Source organism: Typopeltis vanoorti, chromosome 1 (genome assembly GCF_054136105.1).
Source record: "Typopeltis vanoorti isolate ZY-2024b chromosome 1, IOZ_Tvanoo_1.0, whole genome shotgun sequence".
In the NCBI taxonomy this organism is placed as follows: Eukaryota; Metazoa; Arthropoda; class Arachnida; order Uropygi; family Thelyphonidae; genus Typopeltis; species Typopeltis vanoorti.
In genome coordinates, this window is record NC_143549.1 from 115,294,661 (window position 1) to 115,318,330 (window position 23,670).

Sequence of the window (23,670 nt, forward strand, 5' to 3'; positions counted from 1 at the left end):
GCCTGTACATCCATTGCCACTCAACTGTAGCATCCAAAATCAAAGTTTGGCGATTTGATCAACAAATAGTGATATTTTGGCATCACTATTAGAAGAAAATACTACGCAGGCCGCGAAAATGACTGACAGCGACAGGAGAGTGTTAAAAAGGATAATACGCAAAATCCGGATACAATGGACAAAGACCATCCATGATGAGTTCCATAGCGCCAGTATCACCATGGTGAACACAAATTATGTAGGGAAAAGAACTCCATTTACTGGGTTTCTACGAAAGAGAGAGCAGCGGCACATAAGCCGAACTTCACAACAATGAACAAGGTGGCTCCTCTGGCCTAGTGCAAAGAGTGTGTGAACTGGACAATTGGGAGGGAGAAAAGTACTCTGGAACGATGAACAAAGTTCACCCGTTTACAAGCTGATGGCAGTGTGTGAGTGTGGAGGTACTCTGTAGCCTGGTGAATGATTGTTAGCAGAGTTGTATTGTACCCAGAGTAAAGTTTGGTGGTGTTGGACTAATTGTGTAAGGTGCATTCAGCTGCTTTGGAGTGGCACCACTGGTCGTTTTCCATGGTTCCATTAAAGCAGCTCAGTACATTTATATTCTGGATAATCAATCGCTGACTACACTGTGGAGTTTTTATGGAACGAACCAGTGTTACTATCAAGACGACAATACCCCATGCCACAAACTGCAGCTGTTATGTAATGGTATGAAGAGATGGGTGTTAAACGACTGCCCTGTCTTGTGCAGTCTTGACCTCGTTCCCATCGTATACCTGTGGAACGAATTGAAGTGACGACTGAAGTCCAGAGCAGCACATCCTCGATTTGCTGCTGATCTCAGTTTTAATTTGATGGGGTACTGGAGACAAATTCCACCTCATGTCTGCCACATACATTGGTGGAAAGCCTCCATCAAAGGTTTCAATAGGTGTTCAGATCCAAATATGGACACACCCGATATTGGGGTTCACCTTCTAGTATCAATTATAAACTGATAGATATCATTATTTAAATGGTAGATAATGTATTATGTTTCCTTTAAATTTTTCACACACATCACTTTTGCCTAGTCTATACTTGATATACTCGTAACCGTGCATCCATTTCTCTCTAATTGTCTTTAATTTATATTTTATGTTTATAGGCATAGATTTGTTTCTCTGAACAATAGGAACACGATGCATGGACTCATTATTATATATATAGGCGCATCCATTGAGTCCGTAGACTCATTGTGGGAGGACCATTTTAAAAACATTAATCAACAATTGGCAATAACTTTAGAATATTTTTTCGTATTCGTCCTTGAAATCACTCAAGAATAAAGCAAGTACGCACGCATGCACACACACGCACGCACGCGTTACTGGTCTCTGAATCGGTTTCACCTCATTCACAATTCGAAGAAACCCAGGCGACTAAATCTGTGCGAAATAATCCAGACGAAACCTTATCATAGTCTTATAAAACCAAAAACAATCTTCTTTTTATTTCTGCATATCAGGGGTCTCCTTAATAATAGGTAATTCTATGAGCTGTTTATCCTTATGAATTTCAACTCCCTATCCAGTAAATCCCCAGGCTTCGTTAATTTCATGGACTAAAGTACCATCAATATGGTAAAAAACTGGTAAACGTTTCACTCCAAAATGTGTCGCCTTACATTTGGTCACATTAAATTGGCATCAATTCTCCTTTACCCAAATTGTCAGTCTATTTAATTCCTGTAAAATATCAACATAACCTTTACTAACTATTGTTGTACCTAATGTTGAATAATCCAAACAACTTAATATTTATTCACAGGTTATATCCTATATAATGAATGAACAAATTAAATAGTAGTGGTCGAAGTACTGAGTCCTGTGGAACCGTATTAGTGGCAGGCCTTCTATAGGACTGCGCACCTGCATTAACTACTGTCCTGTATCGCTCCATTAACCACTCTCTTATGCCCAATAGCAGCGCCATATTTCTTACCGACAGGATATCACTTATGTATCAGGAGTTCATGTGGTACACTATTAAATGCCTTTACTAAATCCAACAGTATGACCGTGTAGCCATGACCTTCATACACATCTTATTATAGAAAGTGAGTAAATTACTAAAAGCATGAATTACCCTTCACAAAGTCTTGCTGCCCTATACAATATCCCATTCCTATCCATTGAATCTTGAATTTTGTCTTGAAACAATTTCTCTAATACTTTGACCACCACTCCTGAAATACTAATTTTTCACTAATAAGTTACTTCTGTCTTGAAATCATCTTTATCAAATGGAACTATTTTTGTTTCATATTTCCATTTTATTGGGTCTTTAAATGAGCTGAGAATGAGATTAAATAATCTAGTTAAATGGACTACCGATTTCCTATAATGTTAGCCCATTTTTGTAACACACGAAGCTGATATTTTGTACAGTTACATAGCTGTATTTACATGCAGATTCTGTAAGATCCTATGTAGCTCAACTACCTCCATCCTCACTTCTGCATTACTCGCTAACACATTATTACTGTAATATCACCACCTAAAGCAGATAAACTAACGTTTAGCTGCAAAGTGAAACGTTTGTTTGTCGGCTTCAATTACGTTCGTGCCGTCTGCGTTTTTCAAAACCATTATACTGTGGCCATTCTTTCTTTTGTTTGCCATATACTGAAAGAACTCTTCCGAATTAATCTTAGCTCGTTCGGATAATCTCCTTTCCTAGTGTGATTTTTCCTTCCTCACAATAGCAGTCACTCTTTTGGCATGTGCTTTATACTTGCTCATCACCCCCTTTGAATCTCTTTCACATTCTTCACTGCTTTCGTTTTAACTCCTGACTAATCCTGTAATTGAGTCATTTAATTCTTTGCTTTATTTTAACACTCGGTATGCAGTTATCTACTTGTTCCTTCAAACATCCGTTTACCACTTACCATTCACAACTATTATTTTTTCAGTGAAGTATATCCCACCATGAAACGTCTACAAGTAATTTTCTAAGTTTGTCGTAATTCCCTTCTTTACTTCAACCTGTCTTTAGTGAAAATATCACATGCCTAGCTACCTACAGGTCAAAACTGAATGATCACTCTCACCGATTGGCGGCAGTATCTCCATCGTAGTTGTTATTACATGGTCTAAACCTCTTGATCTCCTTGTACCTTCCATTAAATTCTACCTTAAATAATTATCCTAAGACGTTGCATAAATTCCATATCCTGTCACCCATATGAACTTTCCTCCTTTAAATCTATATCCCTATATTTCAGATCACCAGTAATAATTACCCACCCTCTACTTATATAGGTAATCCTTATTTTGTGTGCAATCTTCTGTGCTGTTTCATACAGATTTTCAATTAGCTCATGAGGAATACCTGAAGTTTCCAAGTTGTAGCTTACTGTGTGCTGATTCATGTCATTCCATTGTTTCGTTAATCGAAGTGATCAAGTTTCCTGCACCAGTTTCATATTTACGCTTTCCAGTTCAGCGTTTTTAATTTGTTCTCAAATTTCTTGTGTTAGACCTTCTGCCTATAGCCAACAATGATAGGGAAAGTCATCTATCCTGTTGGTAGAATATTCTGTTGAATTGATTTCTGAAGTTATTTAAGTCTTTTTTTTTTAGTTCCTTTCTTATGCCATCAGATCTCTAATATCAGATATTGTTGGTATTACTTATCTGTGGAATGCATATATCATCATCATCATCATCATCTCTTGGAGAAGTTCCCGGCGGACTTTCATCTCCACCGGATTGGCGATCGTTTTAGCACAAATAATGAATAATGCTGAGAAAGACTTTGTTTATCGCCAAATTTGCAGAAGAATATTTCCATTTTTTATCTATCTTTAAAGAGTTTTTTAAACTGGCTTTCGCTGAGGCAACACATTGAAATGATAACTACTTCTCCATTTATCTGCACACTTTTTAAGAGATTTAATGTCAATACATATATCTTCACAAACTTTGCAGCGAAACGTTAGTTAGTTACTCACATTATCATCAGTTTGGTGATGTATGATCACTCCCGTACCTCACTGGGGTTAGGTAGTGAAGTCAGGCGTCGTTTTAGGGGAAAATCCCTTTCCACACAGAGATAAGACATTCACAAGCATCCATGGCCATGGCGGTATTCGAATCGTCAACGTCTTCTCTGTACCATTTTTTTTCAGGTTTCTTACAGAGGTTTACATTCACAGACCTACACATTACATTAATTGGTAAAACTCATGATAAACTACACCTCAGGATTAACATAAAATATATTTTTAAAATAAGATAACTGTTTTAAACGTTGTTTCTTATGGAGTACTATTTCACATAACCGTTAGGCATTGAAACCACCAACAGGAAAACACAAGGGCTTGGAAAGGTTTTTAGAGGATCTTGTTATTACTCGAGATAATTGGAAAACATCTGAAGAAATCTATATAAAATCTTTGTTATTAAACTACCATTTCATTATCAACATTGCACGTTTGCAACTGGGTCTCTGAGTTCCTCTGTAGACGTTACATGTTTTACGGTGGTTGATGATTGCACTGTTGAGAATTATAACTAATACTAGTGTATGCCACCAAAAGTCGTTATTTTTCTCTACACTTTTCCTTCTATAAATAAATGATTTTATTTTCTTAATCCCTGATATTTTCCACAGAATGAAACATATTCCTCAGTTTCCTTAGGAATATATACTTCCTTCCCCTTTAAACAGGACACACATTTATATGCTCAGACATTTCAAGCTTGAAAGCTTTCATAACATATGCTTCTGAAACTGATATGATGCTACTTCATCTAGGTGGGGACAACTCAATAAACAAAATAAAACGATATTTCTAAAGAAAGGTCTCACTTCCCTTCATTATTCTTATTTTTGATACTACTGTATTTTGATCTGTAGGCGAAAGAACAGCTCAATTTTTTTTATAAAAAAAAAAAAAAAATCTAATTCACCAATTCCTTAACCCAAACACTTCACATACACTCGTCAGCTTCAAAAAAAAAAAAAAAACCTCTCATATTGTTTTTCACTAAACACAGTGGCTATCACAAATTACAAATTCTTTATTATATTTCCTAGGTTCAAGGAATAGCTTCCGTTGGTGACGCGATGAACCTTTATCTAATCTCTTTCGACGAAAGGTGAGTTAGCCGATCTCATACAGAGTTGGCTTTTTTTTCACCCGGAAACACGAGTTTCGTCCCCCCCCCCCAGAACAAGTATACCGGCTCCGTGAGCGCATCAACAGACATAGGACACACCGGGAGGTATAGAGCTAACCACCTTATCCTCGAGTTACGGTTGCGAAGTCCAAGAATAATTGGAAGGTCGTGGGCGCTTAAGTGCCTGTTTGAACCACTGATAGATATAGATAGTTTGAGGAAATTCCGATTATAATTTAAGAATTTTATTTAGGATGTTTAATAATAAGCAACTTAAATTTTAAGTCATTTGAATGTAAAAATTTAAAATGTTATAATAGTCAACTTTATTATGACTTACAGTTCTTTTGTTTTCTATTTCCTTTTAATATTAAAGGAAATAAATGCTTTAGACTTTTTGGCAAGATTAAGCGGAATCGAGAAAGTTGGGAAAGTGCCAGGGATAAATGTTTACAGTTAGGTGGCACATTGGCATCAGTTCACACTTCTGAAGAAGCAGGTAAGTATACAATATGGATCCTTTTAACAATTCTTTAATTATAATGTGTTTGGTGTAGGTGTGTGTGTGTGTGTGTGTGTGTGTGTGTGTGTGTGTGTGTGTGTGTGTGTGTGTGTGTGTGTGTGTGGTGGGTTACTGGTCATAATAAACCTACTATTGCACTATGCGGAATGTAATTTACGAATCACTTTCCCTAATAGAAGGGATTAAAAATCTTTCTGTGCGAGTATGATTTTGGGATGTGAACTATATGAAGAATATCAATACAGTCTAAATATTATTCAAAATTAGAAGAAATATTGCTGCTCAGTTAAGCATACAGTCGACTATGCAGTCAGACTGTATGCTTACTGCAGTGTTTCTTCAATATAACACATACCATTTCAAAACAGCATTCTCTTGATTGTGACGATCATGTCACATGTAATTCCATTCGGTAATGTTCTTTCTGAATTTTATTTTATTTTTTCATTTTTTTTTTTAAATTTACCATGGAGTATCATATGGCAATTACCTTTGTTATAGTTATAATTTTACAAATAGAAACAGTTATGTCTAGGTTAGAAAATATGATAAATTCATATGCTTGAATCAGACGAGTACCACTGGAACTAAATTTGCATAAACTTCCTTAATGTTCCTTCCTTCTTTCTTTCCTTAAAAGTAGTAGACACCTATGACTATGAGGGCTGCATCGGCTTTCTTTCTTGCGTGTCCGAACGGTTCATCGCCGACAGTTAGTGTTGTGTCAACACTGCTTATGAAATTTGTTTCATTAGAAGCCGAGTTATAGTGCCAAGAGTGACAATGTGCTTTGACGAGCGGTCAGTCGTCACGATATTCATGCCGCATGCGACGAATTCTGGCTATCAATCGCTTCAGAACGTTGAGATAAAACTCACCATTGACCGTTTGGCCAGGCGGAATGAATTCTTTGTGGATAATACCCTTAGAATTTTAGAAACAAATCAGCACTGTCTTTACTTTTGACTTCTCCAAGCGGATGCCTCTCTTCTGGTGGTCTCCACTCAGCACCCTGGCGCTTTGTTTCGGGTTCATACTGAAAACACCACGTTTCATCACCAGTAATGATCGTTTGAAGGACGTTTGAGTCCTTCCGAACAATACTAACTCCTTACAGAAGGTTTTAATGATGTCCTTGCAGTGTTCAATTCGATATATGTTTTGGTCGTCGGCAACTTATGGGGAACAAATCGCGAATTCAATTTACGAAGGCACAAACTCTCGACCGATATGTTGTGCACAGTTGAGTTTGGAATCCGCAATTCATCTTCAATGAATCTCACGGACGATTTCGGGTTTTCTTTGATGAAATCATGCACGTTGTGAATGTTAACTTCCCTCAGTCCAGTTTTTGGAAGGCCCGGCGTTTCGTCGTTTTCAAGCGTCTCATGACCACTTTGAAACGCTTAAACCACTTGTAAACTTGAGTTTGAGATAAGCATTCATTACCATATGCTTTTTGAAGCATTTGATTCGTTTCGGTTTACCACGTTTAACACAAAAGTCAATCGCAGCTCTCTGTTTGAAACTCATTTTCCAACCGTTCGTCAAAACAAACTGTCACTCTTTGCACTATAACTCGGCTTCTAATGAAACAGATATCAAAAACAGCTGACACAACACTAATGATGGTTGCCGCTTTCGACAACAAAAAGATACAACAGATAGCGCCAATAGTTTCTTCTATTTTCGAAAAGTTCGGTTTTGTTTTGAACAGAGAGTGTATGTTTCAAACAGTTTTCGTGGTATTTGATCAGAAATGTGCAAGGTTAAACTTTTATCTTCTTATATTTCTCATCTTTCTAATTCCAAATTTCAACGCGAATGTTGCGATGACTAAATTATGGTCACTTCCATTATCACTACCAGATTTTATATTTAGTTCTTACAAGTATATAATAAATTAGGTTCTGCCTTCTTCTATCTGTGGAAATCCAAGTCCATTTTCGCTGCATTTTATGGGAAAAAAGTGTATTGTTATGATGGGATCATTCAGCGAAGCACATTCTATCAGTTTTATTCGCTTTGACTTGCTTACCATAAATGAAAAGAGCCAAAATTATGGTCACTTCCATTATCACTACCAGATTTTATATTTAGTTCTTACAAGTATATAATAAATTAGGTTCTGCCTTCTTCTATCTGTGGAAATCCAAGTCCATTTTCGCTGCATTTTATGAGAAAAAAGTGTATTGTTATGAGAGGATCATTCAGCGAAGCACATTCTATCAGTTTTATTCGCTTTGACTTGCTTACCATAAATGAAAAGAGCCAAAAAGTGAGTAAACTGCATCCGATATCTATTTCGAGTATTGCCTTACTGTCTCCTTGCAATATCAGCAAGGCTTTCTTGGCTGATTCCCTGACCATGTTACTGATTTGGTTATAAAAAAGATGCCCTTCTGATCATCATGTGAACTTTTTGTTAGTGTATATACTTCTTTACTAGATATTATCATTTTACTAGACATTATTATTATTATTATTATTATTATTATTATTATTATTATTATTATTATTATTATTATTATAAGAGAGACCTCCAGGAAGTAAGGGACTCTTCGAGGGAGCCGACATGCTCACGCACCACCCATCATACTTTTTCTTGAATTCATTCACACTGCTTGCACTAACAACATCCAATGGCAATCCATTTCAATCACGCACCACCCTCTGAGAGAAAAATCTAGCCTCATCCCGTCATTCATTCTCAGCTTCAAAGGATGCTTGTCCTTTGAAGTCAAAGGATGCTTGTCTCTTGCCGCCTTCTCCTTTCTCCATCCTCCATAAATTGAAAAATTCCATCAACTGAAATCTTGGATGAGCCTTTTAGAAATTTGTCAATCTCAATCACATCACTGTTCTTTCTCCTCTTTGCTGGTGTCTGCAGTCTACAAATTCCAAATCTACAAATTGCAGTCTCTTCAATATATCAAAATCACAACAGAATCCAGGAGACCAGAGCTGTGCAAAATAGTCACAGAGAGTTCTTATCAAGGCTTTGTACGGAGACAAAATTATATCCTTATCTTCACAGGTGAATGTTCGTTTCAGCATTGCAATTATTTTTTGAGTTTAAATTTCCACTGCCTACTTAATAACACACCAAGATCCCTAACTTCCACGGTTTCTGTAGCATAATTCCACCAATCTAATCCGACAATGGATATGTAATCATGCCGATGTGAATGACTTTACATTTACTCACATTGAACTGATACCCATTTTCCTATGCCCACAATTCCAGCCTATTCAAATCATTCTGCAAGTACTGCACATCAGCAGAATTCCTTATTACCCTACCTATCTTTGCATCATCATTAAATAGCTGTATGTTGCTTGTCAAATCCTTCCCAATATCATTAATGTACAGGTTACATAACAGTGCACCAAGCACTGATCCTTGTGGTACACCACTTGTTATTATTGTTTTTTATTATTTATTAATATTTGTACTGGTTATGGGCAGTACTTCCCTCACACCACGTCCAGACATCTCGTCCAGGCTTGATATAGGCCTAAGCCTTTACAAGTGTTTTATACTATGCCTGTTCTAGTTATCATTGTAGTCATTCTCTGGTGTGCCCTGTAGGGCCCTCAAGAAAGAACTTTTATATCCTTCTTCGTGACAGTCCTTTCTTTCTTCCTGACGAATGCTACTGGGACGGTGGTGCGTGAGGGAGGTGGCAGGATCACCTCCATACAAGAAACAGACACCTGGAATCATATTCGACAAGTTTCCTGGCTCCGGCCTATAAGAGTCGGAGCCTTCATCTGATGTTACTACAAGCGAGGAAACTTAACCCTACCAGGGCTGCTAACCCTGGGATGGGGAAATAGCGTAGCAGGCCAGTCAGTGACCCGAACGTGTCCAGGAATCGTCCCTAGGAGGCCGCCTACTGCCGCACTTGTGAAGTGTCTCAGATATCTGTCATTCAGCCATCCCTCTCATCCATGCTAATATTGCATAACCCAAATCCATTTTCTCCAATTTATGCTACAGTCTACCATGCTGAATTCTCTCAAGATCCTTCACAAAATCCAAACGTATCATGGTGTATCCATTCCCCTTGTCGACTTTTCAAAGAGCAACATGGGCTTACTACGAGTACGTCATGAGCCCATGTTGCTCTTTGAAAAGTAGAGATTAACTCAAAGCAGAGAAAAGTAGAGAGAGTCAACCTATTTCTGAATGCGAGCCCTGAAACAATTATTTCAAAATCTTCAGCACCATTCCTGAGATACAAATGGATCGCTAGTTGGTTACATAGTTCTTGGCCCCACCATCGTGAAATGGAATTACCATAATTATTTCCATTCTGGAGGAATCTTGCGACTCATATTAAACAGCCTGGTCAAAGGAATAGCCAGTTCAGCTGAACACATTTTAGCACCCGTGCTGATATCCCATCAGTCCCTATTACTGAATTCTTATTCAGTTTGTGCAAAAGCTCTAATACCTCATCCTCATATACCTGCGTTTCTTTATCCAGTGAAGAGGTAGCAGTGAGCTCAATTTCGTGTACACAAGAGTGATAGCTTTTAACAAAATTGGCACTCATTTGATGAACAACTAACAACTTCTGCATCTGAAACCCTCAAGCTATCTGTATATAGAAGAGTTATTCTTTCCTACGCAATCTTTCGTTTACTTGCAGCATATAGATAGCTATTTGTCTTCAGTATTTCATTGCCAGATTAAATACTGTTAGTAGTAGTACTGAAATCATAGGTCTCAACGCTATCTGAATTCAAGTCATCCGATATCACTATCTGCACTCCCCTTCCTCCACCTATCCTCGCTCCATTATTCCTAAAAATACTATACCCTTTTCACTCGACACCAGTTAGTATTCCTAATTTTGATAAATAGCTCTGACGAATGCTTACACTCTGTGGTCCAATCACATTCACCTAGGCAACAAACTCTACCCCTTTGTTTGATATACTCCTAGTTATTATGTACAGACATAATAACCAACCTGCGTGCTATTTTGTATAATCTTGTATCCAGTATGCATGACACAGTTGGAAAATTTGCAGATCTCTATTCTTCTCCAGTGTCTTATACGTGTAGACATCTTTGCACACGTTTGATTACTTCGAACCGGAAGAACACAAAGTCGAAATCACTCTCTTCTCGTCAACATTTCCATGACAAAGTCCATTCCCAACGTTAACACAGTTATATAACATTCTCACTCTTAAAGTTACATTCTCATTACATTCCCATTTAGTAGGATACCTTTTAATCTTATTACTGCAAGTATACCTACTGTTCACAGGTTTAAAGCCTATGATACAATGGTTAATATTCTTCGGATGAAGAAAGCAAAATCTTCTTTCCCTCTTTCTGAATACCTGAGTAAAAAATGACATTTCCTTTCTCTACTATTAGTCATTCTCTGTTGTTAAATGAATAGTTAAAAATGTATAAATGAACGGCTTTGTAAGAATTAACACATACTCATGAGGCAAGAATAAAAACAACAAAAATACAACAAAAAATAAAATTGAAACTTAAAAAAAGTAATTAATAGGAAAACTTCGATATAATAAATAACGACAGTTTCATGAAGAACATGAAATCTCAAATGGAATGAGAATATCAGTAAAATGTACTTGAAATGAACTTTTAATTTAGCAAATAAACTGGAAACCGAATAAAATTGAAATTGAATTGGCAAATAAATTAAATAGGTTACATTGCCAGCACTGGAGTGTTTTAATCATCACAAGCTCATGATCGAGGTATTTCAGGATAAATATTACAAACGTAATATATAAATAATAAATATACAAACCTAAGAAGTCAAAACACTGATGTATTGTAAAGAATTTAAGCAAAGTGAAACTCAAGTATGATAACAGATTTCTGCTGGTTGTCATAGAGATAAACCGAGAAACAGAGTTACACAAGAAGATAAAAAGAGGGATTGAAATATAATCGTATAATTTAAACTGAATTTAATTTTACTTTTCTTTCCGATTTTTTCGTGCCTAAAGAATTCTCCAACATACATTGGAGAATTCTTTAGGTGTGAAGTTAATTTAAAAAGGTTTACAAAAATAAATAAATAAATGAAAATAAAAAAGAAACGTTTTTGGGGTGAGCGACACATAAAAATGTAATAATAAAAAAAACCATGATTTGAAAATAATTATAACTAAAACTGTTATCATCCTTAAAACTCTACGAAAATAACAGTGTGTATTATTTTGTATTATTTTATATTTCTTTTATATTTTTTTCTTTACAAAGAAGCATTTTAATCGTATTCAGGAAAATAAACTAAATAACTTAAATCAGGGCTATTACTGCGTCATAAATTATTATTACATGTAAATCATCTCGTACTTTTTACTTAATTATTTTCATGTTATTTTCGGCTATCCGTTGATGAGGAAAAAGAAAACAAACAAACAAAAAATATTTAATGGATAATCCATCCGAACTCTGTTGCTAATGAACTGACAAAGGAATAAATTAATATTTTAAGTAATTTATGTAAATTTATGTAAATTGTTTTTTTTTTTTAATTATCCTAATATTTTACAGCTGTCCGTTTTACTTTGACTTGTTCCAGATTTCCTCAATGGTCTAGTTGTTGAGTCTGAAGCAACCACTTGGATTGGTCTCTACGATAAGGACAAGTCTTCGGCATTTCAGTGGATGGACAAATCCCCTGTTGAGTACGTGAACTGGGCCCCAAATGAACCATCGTCTTTTAACAGCGACGTCAAGGTAATAATAAATAAATACTGTTTCACTACGTCTGTGTAATTCATACTACGTTCTATAGTTAGTAGGCATTTTAATACTGTATATAAAATAATTTATGAGTAGCATGCTTAGCAAATAAATAAATTATATATAATAAAATTAATAAAACGTATGAAGCAACAAACCATACACGATGTGTACGAATATATCACGCATTATTCGGAATATAAAAGCACCTATATATACGGCATTTTACGATTCCATAGAAAGATCAAATGATATTAGTATCTTTGAGAGTTCGTATATGCGAGTACTGAAATTCATCAAGCTATTAACACACATTTTGAGTTCTCCTGAAGTGCAAACAGAATGCGAAACTAAAACAGCAAGAATAATTCTAGCCAAATGATAGACATGAATGTAAGTAGGTACACATTGTTTTGAAAGAAATCTACGAACACCTGAGTGTATGAGGAACAAACAGCCATGGTGCCAAACTTAACATGATGTAGGACCTGCTTTCGCTTCGATATTCGAGTAATTCTACGTATCATACTTTTCACCAGAGAAAAATACGATCAATCAGAAATTTGTACTACTATAGATGTAATGAGATCCTGGACAGGAAGACATCCGTTGACTTCACTAGACGCTCCACTTCATCCAACAGATGTTCAATAGGATTGTGATCTGGGCTTTGGGAAGGCCAGTCAACTATAAGGACGTTTCTGCGTGGCTGTCATACGCAGATACCTTTAACTAGGTATCTGCGTATAAACTGCACAAAGTAGGAAGCATGGCATTGTCCAGATTGTTCAGATACCTCTAGAAGCGAAATATTTGTAGCACCAGAAACTGAGGTCCGATGCCACACCAGGTAAAACCAGACCATGCCATCACACCGCTAGCTCCAAATTTCATACTTAGGGTTACGCACGTTTGTAAGTGACGATTCATCCTCTACCGAGCATATGAACGGGTGTGGATGTGGAGTATGCTCGGTGACCGTCTCTTTGATAAGTTTATTATATAAAATCCCCTCTTGCAAGTAGATGGAGAAAACTTATTGAGAAAGCATTTTTAAAGTAATCTATACCAACAATCATATAATGAGAAAAGCTTTTCGAAGTGAGGCCAACTAATGCAAAGAAGTGTGGTCCTATAGAAAATATTTATTTTATATAGGGTTGTGCGAATGAATTTGGTGGAGGATCGATTATGATATGTAGTGCTCTCTTTGGAAGGAATGTCCGTCCCATTATAATCACTTAAATCAATAGTGTCCCATAGTTGAAGAAATGGCGGATGAAATTACTGGATTTTACTCCTAAAATGGTTCAGTACTAGACATACATAGACGAAAATATGTAAAAATTATAATATAGGTATACGATATTTGCATAATTTTCTGACGTGAATCAAAATATTCATACCTGTTAACGATACTCTGTGAGGACTTAAAAAACAGTAGGATGATCTGCCTATCTGAACTACCTACTCCGGATTGAATACCAAATAATGGAAAGCTAGAAGATTTGTTTGGATGAACTTGCTGTTGTTGGTTATTATTGGTTTATTTATTTATTTTATTTCGAAAACAGCTATTAATTAATCCTATGCGACGTATGAATAATGGCAGAAGGAGAGATCTCGAACAGGAAGGCAAGGCTTATAACTTAGCGAATATTTATAGCTCAGTCATACTAAAAGGCTGGATTTAAATTCTTAGGTAACCAACTACATTTTATTATTATTAATTAAAATATTATAGCTGTACTGTATATTCTTGTACACCCCTTGCTTAAAAAAAAGGAATATAACTTTATCTAAATATTTTTTAAAGTAAATGTGTGCAAATATGGATTAAAAAGGACTGACGAGAGACATAGGAACCCTTTCTGTAGTTTTCAAATAGGATCGAGATTATAGTGTCTTTCGTCTTGCAACCAAGGATGAAACTGTTCGTTTTCAATTGATAAGAGAACCCTCATTATTCTGTGAAGTGACATTTGATTTCATATTGGATATTTCAATACATTTGCAAAATACTTCTAAGATTCGAGTAGAAATGTGATCCTAGTCTTTAATAGGATCACATTACAACAAGTTCTTAAATCTTTCATTGCTCACTGTGATTCAGAAGTCTCTACTTCCATTAAATACTTACGCATCTAATAGAAGACAGGAGAAATGAGTCTGTATATGCTTTATTCTACAAATTACATGTGGGAAAAAAGAGCAATTAATGGTTCCCCTAAACGGCTTAATTGCATATGTTGTATGATGTGGCTATATGCGATATATATCAAGCTGGGTCGCTACAAGGGCAAAAGGCTTGACTGCTACAGATTAATATCGTTAATGCTACAATTACAAGCGAAAAAATGTTAATAAATTACTTTAACAAGAAAGCATAAAAAGTTCTTATGTTTTTCATTTCCTTACCATTCAAGATAAAACAAATTTCTAGATGTCAAAAATGGGACAATCCAAATGCATATTTTGCATTTAATGTAACTAGGCAATTAGCTAAAATTCAACATAGAATTACTTTTATCGTGTATTCTTTAAACAATTTATCTCTTTTGCTGAAAATAAATGCCATTACGTTTTTTTATTAATTCGAATATGGAACTGTTACTCTACTTTCATTTCAATTATGTAAACTAAAAAAGTACTACAATTTTTTTGTTTACGTGTTTTGTTTTTAACATACCGCATTGCATAATTTTGTATTCGTGTAAACAACATATTACTCGATTATCTAAAATGTCAACGGGGGTCAGCTGTATCTGTGAATAAGCTAACTTATATGTATATTTATTTTCATGTAGGAAGAATGCGTTGAGATATCGTTCGTCATTGATCGCTTGGGAAAATGGAACGATGCTCCATGTAGAGAAAAGAAAGCGTACATTTGTCAGAAATATAAAGGTAAGAAGCAACCAAAAAACAAAAACAAAAAAAATACATGAGGTCATGATGAAATAATATTACTGTTTTGCCTTTCAGGATATTTAATCATCAACCAACTAATTACATCATATTTCATTATATAATGCATTTCCAGACCCTTCTAATTTTATAATTTCAGAGTGAACAAGACTTCTTCACGTAAAGATATGGGAAAATTAAAAGAAAATGTTTAATTTCTTGCTTCATTGTAAGAAGACTTCCTTCAGTGGTCTTCCAATTTCCAACTTTATGACTATATGAATTATGAAATAACACTAAAATAAAATATACACTGATTGAAAACAATTTACAGGACACCTTAGAGTGAGGAACAGACAGCCATGGTGCACATTACTGAGATTATAGGACCTTTCTCTGCGATGACATCGAAATAATATGGGAGTAAGAGTGGGAAATTTTGAGACAAAAAGATAATATTTTTTTGGAGGTAACTGACTTCACCCAGAGTATGTACGACAGTGTAAGCGAAGAAGTTCTTAAACTGTGTTAATGATTAGGGTTCGATTAAATTCACTGTGCCTTTTACCTGGATGAATAATTTGAGTTTTATAGGATGACTTGATTATACTGATTGATAAGGGGGCAGTGCAAAGACTGAAATGTTTTAACTGTCATCCCATCAGTACTTCTGGTGTGATAGTGAAGAGTTTCAAAAAGATTGTATGAGCTTGCATACATAAATGGCTTCACATAAAAACTGTACTTTACAATACAATCAACGAGTGATTTACAAAGGGATGGTTGAATAATTTGCTCCCATTTTATAATAATGTTAAGACTGAGCAAGAGAAGGTGAATGGATACACCATAATGCTTTTGTATTTTGCTAAAGCTTTTGACAGGATAAAGCATGGAATGATGTTAAGTAAGTTGAACTATACGGAATTTCATTATAAATTATTAACTTTGTTAAGGGAGTGGCTAATTGACAGGTATCGAGGCATCGTGTATGGGGGGGGGGCGCTTGTGCCTCTACTGGATATATAATGACCAGTTATGTATCCCAAGGAACAGTGCTTGCTCCAAGAGTATTCGGTGTTTTCAGTGATCATGTTGGGAGGGAATCTTAATGGAGATATACAGCTGTTTTCTAATTATGCCAAAAATGGTCAGAGTAATCCATATGTAAGTGAAATATAATACTTGAAAAATTATTTGATTAGTCTGCCATTGCGGATATGTGAAAATGGCTATCAATTCAACGTGGGAAATATGGATGTATCCCCTTTTGTGATGAGGTATTCAACTGTAATTTCTATTATTGGGATTCTGCTAAAAGGAACTGATTAATTTGGAATCTTAGAGATTTAGTAGATAGAAATATTTTAGTTTGTATTTGGATACACATTTGCTGGCTTAGTTGGCCAGATAGACAATGGTAGTTATAAGAGTTCTAATACACTTAGTGCTGTAGTTTGTATATATAATATATACAAACCGTGCAATCTGTTTCTTGAGTATACAATTGAATACATTTGAATCTCTTATTAAGCGTCCCTAAGGATATATCACCGGTTATTGCCTATTAATTTTGCTGTTTGCTGTGTTGTCGGCAATATTTCAGATATTTATCACTGCATCAACATAAATAGCATTAATTCATATGCATACGTACTGTAGAATGTGGTGATCCCACACTGAACTTGAGTGTCTCATCTAGTAGAGGGCTATTAATTATTCGAGTACTTTAGTAAGAGTTCGCATGTCACTTTCAGAGTGTAACCTTACTAGAGTAGGAAGGGCAGTAGTGGGGGGGGTGTCACTTTAAACCAGATCGAGATCAAGATAAGATAATGATTTCACGTCATTGGCTGATAAGATCAGTGACGTTATGAGTATGGAATGTTTGGAATTTCGCTGGGGGGGACACATCTGTCGATGACGTCACGTTGTGTCTTTTGTTTTGCGTATGGCATACTGGGTAATTGTTCGCTTATGGAATTGTGGGTGATGGTTAGAGATAAGATAGAGGGTGTCACCCAAACTGATAACTACAGTGGTTATCAGTTTGAGATAAGTGACATCACTGACAGATATCTGCAAATGAGGAGGTCACTATCTCCAATTGACTGAGCAGATATCTTTTGGAGGAGAAGGGGTGAGGGGTCATTGAGGGAAGACTACCATTACCCTCTCGACTACCATATTACCCTCCACCAACTGATGGTATATATTTGTTTCCATCCCAACAAATTCGGACATAGGAGTGACAGAACAAGTCACTTGCTCTTACATCAAAAGTTTGAGCAAGTAATATTAGTAATTTTCGATGATCTTTTAAAAAATAAAGAGAAGGTACATTTTCTTTTCTTTTCACACAGTTGTACATGATAAAGTTTAAAATCATGTGGCTGACAGTCGAAACTTATTTCAAAATTTTACGACCCTACAGGCAGAACAAAAAAAGACAGAGGTGATTGCTAATAACGTGATTGTGGCTTTTTTAATTGATAAAGTACAAAATGAAATAAATAATGACAATTTTGTTACTATATCCGTAGATATCTCCAACAGACTAGAATATTTGTTCCACAGTACGTGACTAAAACTCTTAAAAAGTTTGACCAGATTAACGTGTTAACATAAATGCGTCGTGGATTAGGTGTTCGGCTGTTAATATATTGCGTGATAAATTTAGCGTCGTATTTTTCCACAACGCACAACTCTATCATTGCTAGTTTGAAGGCTGCATATATTATTATTATTAAGATGATCTTAAAATGCTTTCACAATAATTCTTTTTATATAACTGATTTTAACACGTTCGCTGCCAAGCTACTCAGTCATAGTTTGTTCCCGCACGCCAAGCGCTTTCGCGTCTTGAAGGTCACTACGAGTAATCTCGTAGCCGGCTTATCAGATAGAATTTTGTTTCATACGCCAACTACGAGTAATCTCGTATCACTTCCATCTATATATTACATGTTCTGACGCCAGTGTTTATTGCGTCTAGTTCAGTTTTAGTTTATAGTCTCTAAGAACCTTCAATTTCGCCCTGGCCAGTAAACGAAAACTTACTGATATAGAAGTAGAAGCTTATATGAGCTTCTACTTCTGCTAATAAGAGCGATGATGAATTTAATGAAATATTTGGTTCCGATTCCGAAGATGATCCTACAGACGACTCTAGCAGTGACTCCGATGAAGAAGAAATTTTTGAAGATGAAGTTAGCAACCAGCCAAATACATCAACATCAACTTATTGGGAAAATTCAGAAGAAGAGTCCCCACAATTTGACTTTGTTGAAACTGCAGGTTTTAAAATTGACACTGGAAATTTCAGTATCAAAAGGTTAGTTGAACTTTTCTTTTCTGAAGATTTTCTCACAATTTTAGTAGAACAAACCAATTTATATGCTTTACAAAATATTGAGGAAAGCCGAGCGAAGCTCAAAAAAAGTCGAAGAATTTCTAACTGGAAAGCCACAGACATATCCGAAATGAAATTATTTCTTGGACTTTTACTTCATATGGGTCCTTGTAATTTACCGTCTATTGAGCATTATTGGAGTACAAATCAACTTTACAATTTGCCATTACGAAATTTGCCACCTTACGAAAGACATTTAGATGGCCAAAGAAATTGGCAATACGCATTTTTGAGGTATATGCGCATTCAAAATGCGCATAAATTTTATAACATGATTACTGGAAATGCAATGTCTGCATTAAAATTTAGAGATCAATTTATCTCAGTTTTTGTTGGAATGGATGAACTTACAGCATCAGAGAATATCAGGAGGAATCGGGATTTTCATTATTTGGAAATTTTACCACCAACAGAAAAAAGAATCAACCGACAAAACCATGCCGTGTCTGTACAACAAACAAACGTAGACGCGAAACACGTTATTATTGTCCTGTTTGCCAGGAAAAACCACCATTGTGCGTGGAAAATTGTTTTAAAATGTACCATTCTTAATTTGAATAAGTTGTTTTTTTTATTTTACTGAGTGCTTTTTTATTTCATTGATTAGTTTTTATTTTTATTGATGTTACTAGTTTTAAATTGATTTACAAATTACGTGTTATACTACGGATTAACTCACACTTGGCATAGGAGGTTGGTAATCGACATACGAGTATACTCGTAGTTTGGCATCTGAGGCACATACACAATATATTATATTTTAGTTGAAATTATTTCCCTTCTACCAAGCCCCCAGACATGCTCTCCGCTTCATTCAGAATCCAAGGGTCCAAATTAAGGTAATTATACAAAGGGATAACTCGTGTTTGGCATAGGAGATCAGTATATCGACATACGAGTATACTCGTAGTTGACAGCGAACGTGTTAATATATGCAGGAGATGAATTATTTCATGTATGTAGCTTGCTTACTCTTAACTGGAATATGGTTTGTAGATATTTAAATGACTATGCCACTTCATATCTGAGTGAATATACATTTCAAGTCATCATATTGTTTGTACCTGTTTTAATGATGGATGTGCCTTGTATATTGAAATGTATATGTAGGATTTCTACATGCTCATTTTCAACTGGCTGGCTTAGTGGGTTTCTTAATAGCATTCATTATGTTCTGCTGGAGTTTAGGAGAATGGGGTTCACGTTGCCACTATTTGTCATGTTAAATGTTTGGTTGAGCACTGCTCAACCAAACGAATGTGTAGATACTATACTTGCGTATCAGAAAATCATAACTCTCTGAAGTATCTATTTCATGTCGTGTATATTACTATAATAATAATTATTATTATTGAGAGAGAGAGAGAGAACTCCAGGTAGTCAAGGAATCTCTGGAAGTCTCTCTAATAATAATATCTCTCAATCAATATGAATTAACGGATAACATTGTAAACACTCTTAACGATATCGGAATCACAACGGAATCCAGGAGAGCAGACTTGCGCAAATACTCCAAGTGAGGACTTATTAAGACATTGTAAAGAGGCAAAATGACATTCCAAGATCCCTAACCTAATCCCTTTATTCTAACATAATTCCAACAATATAATACGGCATTGGATATCGAATCACGCTAAAATGAATGGATTTACATTTACTGACATTGAAATAACATCCATTAATCCTTTTCCACAGTTACAACCAATTCAAATATTCCTATAAGTAGGTATATCAGCAGCATTCCTAATTACCCTAGCTATCTTTGCATCACCAATAATTTAGCTGTATGTCGCTTGTTTGTCAGCTTCTTCCCAATATCATTAATGTACAGATTGAATAACAGTGAGGCAAGCACTGATCCTTGTTGTATACCACTGGTTACCTTAAATCATGCAGATTCACATCCCCGTATACCACTTTCTGATATCTGTCAGTCATCAATCCTATTTTCCACGATAATATTTTATAATCCAAACCTATATTCTCCAATTTATGCAACAGTCTGCAATGCTGTATTTTCTCAAAAGCCTTATCAAAATCCAAAAGTCTCATGTTGTATACATTCTCCTTGTCCAGTTCAATGATAACATTATTATTATAGAATGTGTTCAAGTTGCTAAACATGACCTTCACTTAGTAAACCCATGTTGCTCTTTGCAAAGTATAGACTCACTGTCAACCCATTTCTAAATGCGAATCCTAACCATTTATTCCAAAATCTTCACCACCACTCCTGAGATAGAATTTATCGATAGCTGGAAACATAGGTATTTGCACCACCTTTGTGCAATGGAATTACCATACATTCTTTCCATTCCTGCGAAATCTTACCTGTCTTGAGACTCCTTTCAAACAGCCTGGTCAAAAGAATAGCCAGTTCAGCTGAACATTCTCTTAGTACATGTGATGATATCACATCAGTCCCTATTGCTGAATTTTTATTTAGTTTGTGCAATAGCTCTAACATCTGGGCCACTGAGTTTCTTCATGCAATGAAGAGGTAGAAGTGAGCTCAATGTTGCGTACACCATGTTGATTGCTTTTAAAAAAATTGGCACTCATTAGTTGGTCAACGTCTTCTGCATCTGTTACCTTCGCGATTAATTATTTCATATTCATTCTTTCTTTTACTTGCAGCATATAGATCGAATTCTTCTGGGTTTTCTTTAGCTTCCAGAGCCAGATTCGTTTCGTACTCAACCTTTGCTTTCCATACAACACTTTTGACTATTCTAGCCTGTTGCTTATAATATTCATAACGGACATCATTCGTAATTTAACGATATTCCTTCAACATCATCATTTACTTTTGAATCTCTTGCTTAATAAGATTACATATCCATTTGACTTCTACTATGTTTATTCTTCACACTATCGGAACACATTCTGATATCGCATCATTTAAGTATTGTCTAAATGCTTTCCATGCAGTTTTGATATTCTTGCCGTCCAGAAACCGATTCCATTCCACTGAACTCGTTTAGTGGAATGGAATCGGTCATTTATCTCTCAGTTTATCATAATTTCCTGCTCTGTAGTTCAGCATGTAACCTTTTATGAATGGAGCATTCATGAACTTAGTCCCTTTCCAAGTTAGTACGGACTGATCACTGTCACGAACCGGAAGCAGAAAAGTTACCTCTTACACTATCGTCAAATATATCACTCTTTGAACTCGATTTCCTTCTGTCACATGCAGCTTGAGAAAGTTATCCAGCAAACAGAACTATAATTTCATTTTCATTCTTCTCATGAGATTCTACTGCTACCTAATCCATATGTGAAAAAGGAAAGTCTCCCATGATGATTACTATTTTCTTACTTATCTTTTCTATTTGGTGATGAATTTCTTCATCACTATCAACCAATCCACCAATGGATAGTTGATATCAACAACCCACTCTATCAACACCTCACTATATAATTGATCTTGTTAGATTCCACTTCACACCAGATGGCTTCAAACTCACTGCCACATGAAATACTATTAGTAGTTGTACTACAATCATTGGTCTTAACTTTAAATTGGATTCAAGATATCATTAGCAGCAACTCATTCACCTCCTAATCCTCTGTATCCATCCTGAAACTACTTCCCATTACATTCGATTCCAGTTAGTATGCCTGATTCTGATAGCCACTTCTCACTGGTGCCTACAATCTGAGGTCTCATCATAATAACCAAGGCAACTAAATATTTCCCCTTTGTTTCTGATACTCCTAGCATTCCTGTGAAGATATAATACTCTACCTGCATGTTCCTTTGTATACTATAGTCTGTAGCTTACGTGACACATTTGGACAATTTGCCGAAATTTATTCTTCTCTATAGTGTCTTATAAATGTAGTCATCTTTCCACACATTTGTTGGCTCCGAAAGCGATGAACACAAAGTTGAAATCGTTCACTCCTCTTGAACATTTCCATGACAAAGCCCATTCTCGTCATTAACACACTTATATAACATTGTTGCTCTTACATTCACATTCTCACCATTCTTCCTCCACTTATAGTTTAATTTCGCTGAACTCTCTGCGTAAGTCTCATACTAGTTTAGTTTTCCAGGACCCCTGATACCAAACACATTCAGGTGTAGGCCGTTCCTCTTATACAAATCCAATCTTCACTCAAACTCACTCCACACATCAAAATATTCGCACACATTCCTTGTACAAAGTCTATGCATGGAATCGGTTGTCATTATTGCCCTTCTTAGTTCGTTTGATATCATACTTACTATTTTCACTTTCTCACTCTTTACTCTCGCTTTTTTCAACAACCCTTTCATGTCCTCTCTCAATATACTTGTATATCAATAACCTGATATATAATAATAATAATAATAATAAAATTTTACCCTTGTTTTTATCTATCTATCTATCTATCTATCTATCTATCTATATATATATATATATATATATAAGTCCGAGTGTAAACACGGATATATATCCGTGTTTGCACTCGCACGATATATAGATATATGCACTATGCACTATACATATATGTGTGTGTGTTTGTGTGTGTGTGTGTGTGTGTGTGTGTGTGTGTGTGTGTGTGTGTGTGTGTGTGTGTGTGTGTGTGTGTGTGTGTGTGTGTGTGTACGTTTAGTGTCCCAAATTGGTACTCAAACTGTTTATTTTTTGCATTATCTGAAATAGTAGAAGAATGAAATGTAGCTTTCAATCTGCCTAAACCTTTTGTGGATTTTCTACCTGCTGTACATTTTGTGTCCATGAAAAAATGAAATGTAATTAAACTTTTGTGATATTATAAACTTAATCATTTGAAATATTGTTCATTTTCCTCTCATAAATTTATCCCTCTTAGAAAGTGAAACTGTCAGCTGTTTCTACGGCAATCTCTGCATTCCCGAACTGAGGAATTATACTCTTTTCTGTTACTTGCT

At 35.6% G+C, this 23,670-nt stretch overlaps 1 protein-coding gene across 4 annotated transcripts in view; it reads left to right on the forward strand.

Moving 5' to 3' along the window:
• The window catches only part of LOC150110333 (macrophage mannose receptor 1-like), a 127,275-nt gene that overhangs the window by 61,357 nt on the left and 42,248 nt on the right, over positions 1–23,670 (forward strand). For all 4 annotated transcript variants that reach the window (XM_090392959.1, XM_090392972.1, XM_090392979.1 and 1 more), the window contains 3 exons: positions 5,548–5,670; positions 12,282–12,439; positions 15,253–15,352. In XM_090392959.1, the coding sequence (XP_090249085.1) occupies positions 5,548–5,670; positions 12,282–12,439; positions 15,253–15,352 (381 nt within the window). The remainder of the gene's footprint in view (positions 1–5,547; positions 5,671–12,281; positions 12,440–15,252; positions 15,353–23,670) is intronic.